General features: G+C 49.1%; 1 protein-coding gene across 1 annotated transcript in view; it reads left to right on the top strand.

Moving 5' to 3' along the window:
- The first annotated feature begins 430 nt into the window (after nt 1-430).
- Nucleotides 431-13,114, top strand: part of LOC131208059 (uncharacterized) — a 62,206-nt gene continuing 49,522 nt past the window's right edge. Inside the window, exon 1 of the mRNA XM_058200703.1 lies at nt 431-577. Coding sequence (XP_058056686.1) covers nt 431-577 — 147 coding nt within the window. The remainder of the gene's footprint in view (nt 578-13,114) is intronic.

Below are 13,114 nucleotides of genomic sequence, written 5' to 3' on the forward strand. Positions count from 1 at the left end.
TCACGCTTCGCCTGCCGAGTGCGCTATAAAGCTTCGCGTAATGCGCTTTCCATGATACAGTTTCGAACGTTACGTCTTGAGGACGACCGACACCGCGCCAAAGGCTTGCTGGCGGATCCGTTTTCTCGTCCGTCGCTTTTGGCCCTTCATCGTTGATCACACGAAGTGATAACGTGTGCTTTCCATTTTACGCCTCCCGTCCGGGGAAAGAAAAAATTGTCCTCCCGAATTTCCCTTAACGAGCGGGAAAATCGGATCCTGAAGGTGCACTCGTGTACGTCGGTTGGCACCGACGGAAGATTTACTTTGGCCCGTTGTTGGATCACGACGGTTCGTGGTCCAGCCCAGCAGCTCACAACGCTTTGGCACATCGAACGAAACGAAACGGTTGTGAAATCAGTGCAACGAAGGTCGTACCGGCCGCGGATCGATGCTGGCCACATCCGCCACGCTGGCGATAGGGAACCGGAGGACACCGATGGAACGCACTGGACAGCCGCTGATTTTCAAGAAGCATCGCAACATCGACCACGGACTCGACACGATGGCGGCTCTGGCGGCGAGTGGCAAGTTTATGGTAAGTGGCAGTAATTTTTCTCTGGCCAGGTCCTATCAGACTTTCGTCTCACCGGCACCGGCGAACATGAATAGCTCATATAAAGCGGGAAGAAAGGCAAATTTTGCAGCAATTGATTTTTTATGCAAAATATGTTTACGGGATTGGCCAAAATATCGATATCGATCGGTGAGGTTCCGTGTAGAGTTGTTACAGTTTTCGTTCAAACACGCACACGTGCATGCGAGCCGACGATAAATACGCAGACTTTAAGACCGGAACGTGACGCGGAGAATGTCTAGGGTTGGCTTTTTTCACGATGCGACTGTGGGGCGCTTTCATTATGCTTTGGTACCGGAGATAAGAATACGGTGTATGTGTTCTGCGGTCTAATGATATCATAATTTTCGGCAGAATGATGCTACAATTTGCATGTGGTTCAATTTGTACGAATCGATTGTCAGAGTTGGTAAAGTTATATGTTGACATTGGAAAACAACATTATTTAAATTTTTATAGTTCATTTTAATTCAAAGGTCCTCTTGAATATGAAATTCGACAAGGTCCATTAAAATTAATCGTACCTTCTGCTCGATAAAGCTGTACTCTGCCATGATTTCCATGGTGTTGACCTATGCAAAGCACACAGGAAAACTATGTTCCACAGTACGATTCAATCACATTCCCCTCATTCGGGCCCCTCCATAATAGCCGACGTGTTTTAGTTATGATTTAAACTGTAATTCAATACTCGCACGGCACGGCAAGGCGTTATGAAATCGACGGTGATCTGTGCGAGTTCGCGAAGCACAACGTTCACTACCATTCAATTTGCAGTATTTATTTGATAGTCCCCAATGTATTGCTCCAGCGCCACCACACGGTTACAACAGCACCGAGGAAAACTAATAAATTATCCGCTAAACATTATGCACAGCTCAAGCTCCGGGTTCAGCAGGTCCGCTCGCTACAGAAGTTGCACATCTTGTTCGGTCCGGTCCGGCTGGGCATGCTAAACGTTTCGCCAAGTGGGTCCAAATCCCCGAGTCACGCGCAGACCTCAGATGAAGCTATCGGGAGAACCAATTAATAAATTACCTTCTTTCTCGATCCGTGGCAATCGCGGGTGAGCATAAATTATGGCAACCTCGCCAACGGTGGTTCGAACCGTTTGGCGACAGGATTAGGGACGGTAGCTAAAGCCGGCGAAGGATGAAGATGAATCTATGTTTATTCACCGTTTATTGGAGGTTTTCATTTGCCCCTGGAACCGATACAATAACATTTAGTGGCAATTGTTTTTGGTTGGTGTGCGGCCGTCAAGAAAATGGTTTTAAATTATTGAAAAGGGTGCGACGGCTGCAGTTGAAAACAGGGCCACATTTTCACCTAGACTTTAATAGACGTTCAGCATGTTTTTGCCCGATTTCAAGGAACCTTCCCTCGACAGACGGTATTCTTGAAGCGCCCCACTCACGGTGCTGTTTGCAGAGTGGTGCTCCACGAACAACAGCCCATTGTCGTCGCTGTTCCATTAGTGTCCGAGTGAAACTTTGCACCGTCAGCGAGGGTTCCATAGTGGTGGTTTCGTAAAATATTCAAACTATTTGCCCGGAACCCCCGAAGAAACGTAGAAGAAACCTGTCCCCATGACAAGCTTCAGAAAATCGGTTTCGGAACATCGCAACGTGACTTGAGAAGGGTTACAACCCCAAAGACGCTGCCGAGAAGTGGTGTCCTTGCGACTGGTTGCCGGGGTGCAAATGGGAAAGCTTTCAGGACGCCTTCGGGCGGCATTCGATTAGTCATCATGGACGGGTGCTCCGAGATTTTCGTCCGAGAGGCATCGCCCGCATCACCCGAAACCACGGTGGATCCATATTCCGGCACCGGCACTTTGAAGTGGAGCCTACAGCTGGCGGACCGCTGCTGGGGTCCTGTAATAATCTATTAATATCCTTACCAGACTGAGACATGCTGTCGGTGATGTTTGAATGAGTTTGTGAAAAAGGTCAACACACTTTTCGGTGGGGCTGCCTCACGAGACGGAACCTTCCACAATGTGCCTGCTTGTGAAGCATCTGCCTCACTTCCCACACATCGGTGGGACGATTGTTTGAACAGGACCCACCGAAAGCTCGAGCAGCTCCGAAAGTTTGCTTCGAGGCCGATACTCTGACCTGCAGGGAGCTTGAGCATGAATGAACACATTCGCCCAGAGCTGCGAAGGAGCTGTTCACGAAATTATCATAAGCTGACTGATGACCTGACGCAAAACCCACGCCACGTCTGCTGGCTGGCGATGAATCCGTTGACGTGGACGGTGCCAAAAGTAACCCGCTGCTGTTCTCGACCGCTGCTGGCGGCCGGATTTTCTGGGATGTTTGAAGTAAAATGGCTAAAATTGAGTGAGCCCTGGGTAGTGTGACATGTGAGTGAATGATCGTTACTTCCATCGTTACGTGAATGATCGTTACTTGCGATGAAGTCCTAGTGCGTCCGAATTATGCTGGCCATAGTCACAAGATTTCGTTTATAATTTCAAGATAGCGATACGACGAGATTGATCAGTCTTCCAAGTGACGGCCGAGTAAAACCGATTTTCTTCGGAGATTTCGAAAAGTTTTCTCATTAATTAAACCGGCATGCGGGCTCATAGAATCGTCCTTTTACTTTTGCTGAAGGTTCGCTTTGATCAAGCTCTAAACACGACAGCTGTCGACAACTTTGAGGGTAAACAATTGTTCCCGTCTCATAAATCATTCCAACAAGTGTGAGCCACAATTTCAATCAATTATATTCGGAGTTACCACATCAACCGCAGATGAGCGGTTAAGAGTTTCAAAATATGTCCACTCGTTTGTTGCTTTTAAATTCGGGCCCAGCATAATTAGAATAGTTAAGTAACTGTCCACCTTGTGCTTACGGCCAAGTATTAAATGTAACGTTTAAGATCAATATCGGGTGCCACCTTGTTTAATTAAGCACCCCATGAGCGATGTGAGTTTCGGAACAGATAAACACTTCGGCAAACAGTCTTTCAAACTTTTACTAGCTCCACACAGTGCACCGTACCGTGGGTCGGTAACTTTCAAACTGGTTTAAGTGTACTAACGACTCCTCCGGTTTAATCTCATCAACAGATCCGCCGCCGGACTGGAAAGTTTCAAAGATAGTGTTCTTTTCCTGTTTCCGGTAGGTTTGGTCTCCGGCTGGTTTTGGGGGAGGCAGCAAATGGTTCGGGCTCCGTGCTACACTTTTCTAAGTGGCCCATTTATTTTCCCTTTAAACGACAACTCTGGCTGCGGGTGGCCGCTTCACTATCGCTTCGTTACTGAAACCAAGTGGCAGTGGTAGATGGTTTAATAATTACCAGCTGGCCAGCTGGCTGGGAGTTCCTTTCCGGGGGTCGCTGAAGAATGAAGCACCGCCATCGATCAGTAATGGGGTCTCTGATGGACGTGGACCCAATAAATTAGCTCCAATTAATGGACGGGTACTTAGGGCGCCTCGGGCGCCACCGTGATTGAGTCAAAGATAGTGTTGAATATTTTCGAGTACGGAGCGATTAAACATTGGTGATAAATCATGCTGGTTAATGCACATTGTGCATTGGGTGCACTATTTTGGTTGCCTTTTGGCACAGCATTTGGGAAGCGTGTTTCGGGTCTGTCGGGAACAGTGGAAAGGAAGCGCAAGGCTGTCCACATTTGCTCCACGATCTGAACAATAAATAACGCCTTCACACTGAACGCCCGGTGCGAGTGCTCAAAGTCATATCAATGCCCTCGGCCGGGCAGCAGATTATTTATTCGCCTTTGTGTAAATAAGCAACTGGATTCAAATCGGTCTGACAACCGGTTAAAATAAACAGCTCCTTGAGGGTGCCTCCCCACAGGTCCGGCTTCGGCGCGGGAAGACTTAAATAGAGTGCGCGAAACCGTGCGAGCCACCATCCAGTGACCGTTGCTCTTCATTCATTCTCGCCATTTCTTGCCCACTTTGCCCACGAGCATGCGTGATCTTGAAATGTTCTTCCGCTGGCCTGGTGTCGACGGTTGAGATCGTTTCCCCGGCAAGGTGAGAACAAAGTTAATGGACGTTTTAATTGAAAACGATACTAAACGGACCTCGTTTAGTACACTTCGTGGTCCCTCGGGCATGCTGCAGGAATGATGAGTGGCCGCCCTGTCATGCCATGCGGCCCGCCCGGTCGTGCCGTGTGTCTGGCCGGGCGGCAGTGAGTGATTAGCGCACCCGAGAAAAGAAGGATCACGCAGGGCCGGGTGCGCGCTGATTGCGCGATGTGCGAATATGATTTATGATGACCGGAGCGTTCGCCGGAGGTGAGCAACAAAAGAAATTGCATCCCGGGAGAAGTTTTCGGGTGGATAGCGAACGAGTAAGCGAGTTAAATGGCGTTAAATTTTTTCTGTCGGCAGCGAGCATGCGGAATGTTTAACTTTAGGCGAGACAATTAAAAACATTTCCATACAAACGAGCCTTACTGGCCCTGTACGTTTTCGTTTCGACCTAATATTGTCCTCCTACGAGAATCTAAAACCCGACAAGTTAATGGTAATTGGATTTCGCTTGTCCGGCGCAAGCAAAGTGAGAGAGATCACCATTTTATGCTTTACAAACCTGGAGAATGCAAAATCTAATTTTGGACAAATGTTATAAAATGCCATGAAGAGGATGGACGCAAGTTGAGGGTCGCAGCGACTTGTTTGCAGTGCAGTTAGCTAGAAGCTTCCATAAATTTTATGAATCGTAGAATATATTCCATTACAGCTTCTACCGAGCGGGATGCATTCTTGCTCGAGGACGAGTTACTTCTCGTTCTCGTCCTTGGACCCTGGTTTGTTTTTGTCCCAAAGCAGACCCAAATTTAATTTGGACGTGCGCGCTCGAGAGTCGCGCGGTCGCCAATGATTTCATTTCATTACTTTCAGTTCATTACTATCCTGACAACAATGCGCGCCTTGCCGCCTTGGTCCGTTGCATCGTTGCAGATGGCAGCATAAACAAATTATGCACCAGGAGAGAGAGCCCCAGGGAGGGCCTTGTGGAATGGTAGACCCACAGGAAGCGATCGGCTTAGGTTCACTCCGGGTGCGTCGTGTGGTGGCAAAATGAGTTATATTTTCTTCCAGGGGCCAAAGGACACGTCGCAGGATGCGCTCGCAGCAATGGTGTGCTGGGAAAAGGAAATTTATGTTTCCTGTTCCATTTCTCCTCGTCGGTTGGTGGAACATCGTTCGAATGGCGGAACGCTTCAAGTGGATGAAAAATGTGTTGAAAACCCCAGCACGCTGCCGTGTCGGACCGTCTAATGCTCGGTACCGGTGATCCTATTGGTTGTTGGGGACCGAGAAGAGTTCAGAGAAATGCTTCAGATTGTTTTCGATCGCCCGACGAAACTGACGTGAAACGTATTTGTGCCGCAGTCCGAGGCTGGACCAATCCGAGGACTTGAACAGAATGCGCGCCAGAAATGCCAGAAAGCGAGCGGAAATATTCGACTCACTTCGATTAACTCACTGCACCGGGCGGCATTCAATTAATTAAGTAAATGAAAATCAACCCATCATCAGCGCCGTGCCATTTCCGCTGATTGGCCTCCCTTTCGATGGGTTGCGGGGTGAAAAACTCAACCCTGCCTGCCTGGCGACGGCCACGGACGCCGGTCCACCTTTCCCGAAGCGCAGAGTCATAATATTTTCCGGGCCCGGGACCATTTCAAAACACTTGAGCTTTCTGACGGATTGCAAAAGTTGACTGCTGGCACAAGCTGGCCGGCTGCTGACAGGGCCGGATAACGATGTTGACGGCCAGGCTGGGATTCTCATTCTCCGGCCACCGGCGGCAAGGATGATAAATTTTGCGCTTCACTTCGCATCTGTGTGCAGCCCGGGCCCGGCTGGTGGAGGTAGTGGCTACTGGCGCTTCAACTATTTAGCCTTTCTGCGCGCTCTGAAGTGCAGCATCTGGAAGTGTTTCCTGGCAGTTGATTCCTGTTTTCAGCGCGCCAACTAATCGCTTGACCACACCACACCACGGATGATGAATCGTGAGTCCAATCTATCAGCACCGGGGAAACCCATTAAACGGTAGTTGAACGGTCGCAGCTGTTACTCAATCAACGCTACGGCAAAGTGTGAGCCCTCAGCTGCGATTTGTTGACAGCGTCGAAATGAAAAAAAAACTGGCCAAGAAATGGCATAAGCAATTGTTGGATTTCGTTGGGGAAAAACTCACTTTAAGGCCCGATCCATCCTTGAAGACATTTTCGCTTTGAGGCGCAATTATCCGACGGTTTGTGTTAATGAACCGTCGGTGCGTGGGACGGTGGGCAAGGCCTTTATCGTGCTTGATCTTTGGCTAATGTAAAGCTTCGGATCTCTACTTGACCAGAAGCACTCCCAGTGGGTAACGAGCAGCCTCCGTTTTACACTGCCAAGTGTCGACTTAAGGGCCCATTAAGGCATGCGCCTGAACCCCTGGAGCCTCTCGACTGGAGCCATAATTGCCATCAAGGACACCGACTCCGCCGGTTCGATCGGTAGCGAAGTGAGACATTTGCGCTACTCCATGTGCCCCAATTCACACTCGATTCACGCGATTGGTGCCAGTTTCGTGGGTTTAGCTTTAAAATTTCACGGAACCATTATTCATTCTCAGGTGTATAAATAAAAACGTCCAACGATCTCACAGAATCTCACAGCCCGTCGGATGGGAGTTCAGTCATTGATCACTCCTGTCTTACCGGGCTCGCCGGGCTGCACGTAATAAGCCGATGGTGGCCCGATTTGCGTTTCGGTGCTGATTGCGAACGCGTGTCCATTTGCGCCGGTTGCGTGTGTAGACGCCACACGCGCACGAAGGACGTCGGATGCGTTAAGTGCTGGGAAGGACAGAATCGTCCCTTCCTTTTTTGGGCAAGCACTGTTTTGCCCGCCGCCAGCAGGAACGTGTAATGGACGGGCCAAGGTGGCACCCATTCGATCTTGCTCCATTTTATACGCAACAATCGCAGAACGCCGTTGTCTGGTTGCGTTAGTCTTCTACGAAGGTCACTATTTATATTTCGGGAATTGGCAACACTGATGTCATGTGAGTCCATCTGATGATTCCATCGTAAAGTTTGACATTTTTGACGACATACGTACTCAGAACATTTTGTCATACGGACGCTATTTGTTTATTTTATATTTAGTTGAAAGTTTCGTCTCGGCAAAAAAATGGAACTGAATCGTGAACATTTTCGAGCGATGATTTTTTACGACTTTCGACGTGGATTATTACAACAAGAGTGCGTCAATCAACTTAATTTGACTTTTGGCGATGAAGCTCCATCAAAAACCACTGTGTATCGCTGGTATAGTGAATTCAATCGTGGTCGTAGTTCGCTGTCCGACGAGTTTCGTGAAGGTCGTCCAAAATCGACTGTAGTGCCAGAAAACATCGATGCTGTGCACGAAATGATTAAGCAAGATCGTCATGTAACCTATTGTGAGATTGAGGCATCCCTAAGCATTAGTTCCACCAGCATATATGCGATTTTACATGAACACTTAGCTGTGCGAAAATTATGTTCACGTTGGATCCCACATAATTTGACAATCGCTCAAAAAAAGGCTCGTGTCGATTGGTGCAAAGAAATGCTTCAGAAATACAATCGCGGTGTTCCAAAAGACGTTTATAAAATCGTGATAGGTGACGAATCATGGATATATTCGTATGAGCCCGAAAGTAAGCAGCAGTCGACTGTATGGGTGTTCCAAGATGAACCAAATCCAACAAAAGTTGTTCGCACACGAAGCACTTCAAAGAAAATGGTGGCCTGTTTCTTCGGAAAAACTGGTCATATTGCAACAGTGTCTCTAGAGGATCGTAGAACAGTAAATTCTGAGTGGTACACAACCATCTGTTTACCAGAAATCTTCGGTGAAATAAGGAAAACAAACAAGAGACGTCGGATTGTTCTTCATCATGACAATGCCAGCTCTCACACATCGGCTCAAACAAGAGACTATTTGAGCACTCAAAACATCGAATTGATGGGTCATCCGCCGTACAGCCCTGATTTGGCACCCAATGATTTCTTTTTGTTCCCATCTGTGAAGAATAAACTGCGTGGTCAACGATTTTCATCGCCCGAAGAAGCTCTTGAAGCGTTCAAAAATCATGTTTTGGAGATACCTCATTCGGAATGGAATAAATGCTTTGAAAATTGGTTTAAGCGCATGCAAAAGTGTATCGATCATCGTGACGAGTACTTTGAAAAACAATAAAAATATATTCGCAGCTTCACTATTTGTTTTTGTTCCTATTCCCGAAATATAAATAGTGACCCTCGTATAAGGACGCGCGTTAATCTTCCGAGCTATTTTGCCGGTTAGATTGAAAACAAATGGAACTTTCCTTGATCGCGCGCAATTAGTCATGATCGCCAACAGAATGGAGGACGACGCCTGCACTCGGTCAGTCTGCGCCCGCCCGGAAACGGAAAACGATTAATCAACCACCACAATTAGTCTCGAACGAGCGTGCCCTGGGTGCCCTGCGTGTGGATAGAAAATATTAACTTGAACCAAAACATAGCCATGGCAGCGGACAGCATACGGATTGTTTGTTTAGGAAATAGAACAACTCAATTAATGAACATTTTTGACAAACGATGACGAAACTAGCATCGTGGCAGGTTCTAGGTATGTATAGTGGGGAATTTTAGAATTCATCTTCATTATAGGCGACTAGAATTACGGCACGGTAAATCGTCTAAACGCCGCGTCCTCAGGAGGATGTGCGTCGCGTAGTGGGCTGCCTTGAGAAATTCATCGCACGTCGAAACGGAATAAATATTTATCGCTTCCCTCGGCACGTTGTGAATTCGCTGAGCAATTGGAGCACCGAACAGAGGCGCGTCTCACGTACTGTCCGGGTCCAGGACCATCCGCCAGCGCACCCTAGTCTGGATGTAACCATAAATCATTACGTGGAATGCAATAAGGAACCGTCGCGAGCCCCGCGTTGAGCGCCGAGGGTCGCGCGGCAAACATTTCCCCGGACGTCAACAAATCAATTTCTGACACCCAGAACTCCCGAAGTGCAAGTGGTCGGTGCATCGGTGCACAGATGGTCAGGCTACTGCCGGCCAGTACATAATTCCCATCGTCGCAGCCTGTTTTCCTTTCGGAGTTCACCACTGGACCAAGGTGTTTTGCGTTGGTACAGGTTAGGTTATGACCAGGCGACCAGGCCAGGAGCAGGACAAGGTGAGTACGAGGTCAGAATAAATTCGCCGCCACAACAATCAATGTGTCCGTGTTCTTGCTCAGTTCTCCAGGGTTCTGATCAATCGAAGAATACGCTCAATTACCGGAGGACCTCTTGAGCATTTACATAAATCGCGTCGCATTCAACACGCACCACGGTACGATGTTGGTGACAAACAAGTCCGCGCGAAACAGGATTTTTGTGGAACGATGGGGAACGGCTTATTCAGGCTGATTGCCACAGGTTGCCGGTGCGATCCATATGACAGCACCTTTCGGGAGGGAAGCAGAACAGAATCCCTGAGCCGTCCCGTGTCGGGCTCGGGACACTGCACTCTGTCGGTCCGTCTTGATTTATGGGACGTGAACACGAAATATGGTTCATTACTGTATGTTGTTGCAATTTATTGTTTTTTGCCATTTTTGCTGCACAATGCGCTGACAGTTTATGGTGTAAATCGGGTGCTTCGCTTTTATGGTTGTTGATAACTAAACCAGAATCCCCCCGGACGTCGTCCTTCGGTACGACGCATACTTCATCAACGGCCGTCGACAACGATCGGACTGAAGCGTTTATTAAATAAAATAAAAACCACTTCGTTGTCTGCGCGATCATTGTCGTAGGGCCAAGCCTTCGCTCTCGTGACAAATAAGCCGATAACACTTTTACTACTATTAAGATGCAATTAATAAATGGCCATCATTGCTCAACCATTGGCGGGTAGAGCCCGACTTCCGATGCGTTCCGGTCCCGAGTTCGATCTCGATAAGGTAACACTAAATTGTGCGCACAATGCTGTCGGCCGACCAGAAATCGGCCACAGAAGACGGACGTGAGCAATCAGTCAGAGGCTGGCGGGTCGCGATGTAATTTATTTATCTTGCACGGACCCTCTCGGACGTTCCATTGGTTGGCCCGAGCCGGACGAATCCTTCGCTTACCCTTTTCACCATTTGCATAGTTTATTGCATCGACCGAGAGCGTGTGGCTCGGCCCGAAGAAGGTTCATAAATAAACATTCGCAACTCTCGATGCACACACGTGGCGGAGTGGCCGTTTTGGCCAACGCCATTTGTGACCGTTTAGCGTCAGCCGAGCCTGGGACTGGGAAAGATCCTCCAGAAGTCGATATCATCAATTGTGCAGCAGGGTGCCGTAGAGTCCGGACGTCTTACCGGGTCTGGTGAGAATCTCTAGGATTGGACACATCGGTATCGCCCTCGATACCTGAAGGGCTATTGTTATTTTTGCACACCATCTTCAGACGGCCTGCCCTTGACATTCCTGACTGGGCAGATTCTTTGGACGCGAGTAGCTTCTCGCAATTCTTGGCGTCCCATCGTCATGGCATTGCAATGTAACACACTGCCGAAGTCGTCCGTGCGTATTTAGTACATAATTTGCATGCTCCATGTAGCGGCCCGACCGGTATCCCGGTGTACGCGGTCCCGTTACTGGCACGAAGGAACCATAAAATTTATTTCCCTGCTGCCCTTTCCCGTGCGGAGCTAACGTTGCGGCCACCCACCCAACGGCCAGTGCATTCGAATGGATTTATAAGCCAGCCTTTCGGATCCAGGGTCGGGTGGCCACCGGCGTTGTCGCCGGCCAGTAACGCTTAACGTCTTAACTACCATTGGGAAGCCGCCCTCGGGAAGGGCTTGGCAATTGGTCGCGTGGTTGATCGATTGATTTGCGGAACACCCTTCGGCCGGCCGACCGTCAGGGAGTGCCAACTTCATTGATTACGATTGACATCATCATCCGTGTCAATCGGCGGATCGGTTGGTACGTGACCGTGATCGGGCTGCGCGCAGAGAATATGTTGCAATCAGATGTGCCGCCGCCCGCGAAGGAAGGGCAGTGCCTGTCGGATAGTAAAAAACGAACTGAATCTAGAAATCGGTAGGGAAGTCCAATCAAAACGGCCTCCCGGAGCGGGAGCTTAGCTAATTGATTGATTGCCGGTGGCTGCCGGTTCTCTCGGTTCATCAAAATCTGCCACCGTTACGGAGCACGATGCCGGAGGCCCTCAGCATTCTGCATCGTCCGATGCATTAATTGCATTGATAGAGCATCGTCAACGTCAGGCTCAGGAGCCGTTCTCGTTCCATGGCCGTGCATGGATTACTGAGAATTGGATTCACCCCGGACACTGCAGCCCGTTGCACCGAAGGGAGCAACTCGAAAGGCATAGAACCTAGCTCCTACGAGCCCGAGTATGTGTGCCCTCAGTTGACCCAAATACATAAAAATTAACTGTTCGACAGATAAGGACGATTTATGAAGTTAGCATTTACGGTGTTACGATGGGCCTCTGCCTCTTCTGCCTGTCTGGTGGATGGGTTTGCGTTCCAGAGCCACTCCAGAGTCACGCGCTCGAGTTTCGCCTTCGGCCTGAAGTGTGCAGCCTGAAAGACAGCATACAGGGCCACTGCTCAAGTGGGCTGCTGGTTTTTTTTTTCGACGACCCAAACGGCTTCCCATATGGTTTTCGGTGCGTTCGGTTTCCTGAGCGTCTGAAGCTTCGTCTTCGTCGCGTCTAATGCTTTCCGGGACGGGAGATAGACGCAGCAGCTGAACGGTAATGGCCTCGGAACGGGTCCGCGGGAGGTCAATAAGTGAGAGGTCTGCTTTACCGAAACCGCACTGATCGGGACCATCGAGATGCAGTGGTGTACTGAGCTGCGCTTATGGGGCTTATAATAAGTTTAATATTCAAACATTTCAATAATGGGCCTCCGAGATCACGATCCCTATCAAGGATACCGCGCAATACTGTAACGTACTCAAATTCCTGCTTCGTGCGCCCAAGAAGTTCGAATAGCATCTTAAACGCTCGTTAAAGCGCCAAAATGAAAAATGGCTAGAGGAACACGCTTCCGCAGCATAAACGCCGTGGCCAGCAATAGCAAAAACAATAACAAGTTTGCAGACCGCCACGGGGCGCGCGCCGGGGAAGTGCAGGGCAACAATGGGCCCAATCCCAACAGCATGGGCGCGATGGAAGCGATAAATGATGCGGTGGCCCTTTTTCAAAAGCACTCGCTCATAAAAAGCATAAAATATTGCACCGCTCTAGCCCGGTCTGACGCCTCCGAGTTTCAAGTTATCCTTTTTATGGCACTACAGGAACCGTACCGAGTTTTATGAGCCATACCCGGCCGTCCTAGCCGCTGCGCCTTCGTTTCGCGCGTCACCTTACCTGGCTGGCGTGTCTGGTGACGAAATGTTTACAGGACCAACGGAACGGTTCGCTACATCCGGTCTGCGGAC

This window comes from Anopheles bellator, chromosome 2 (assembly GCF_943735745.2).
Source record: "Anopheles bellator chromosome 2, idAnoBellAS_SP24_06.2, whole genome shotgun sequence".
NCBI classification, from domain to species: domain Eukaryota; kingdom Metazoa; phylum Arthropoda; class Insecta; order Diptera; family Culicidae; genus Anopheles; species Anopheles bellator.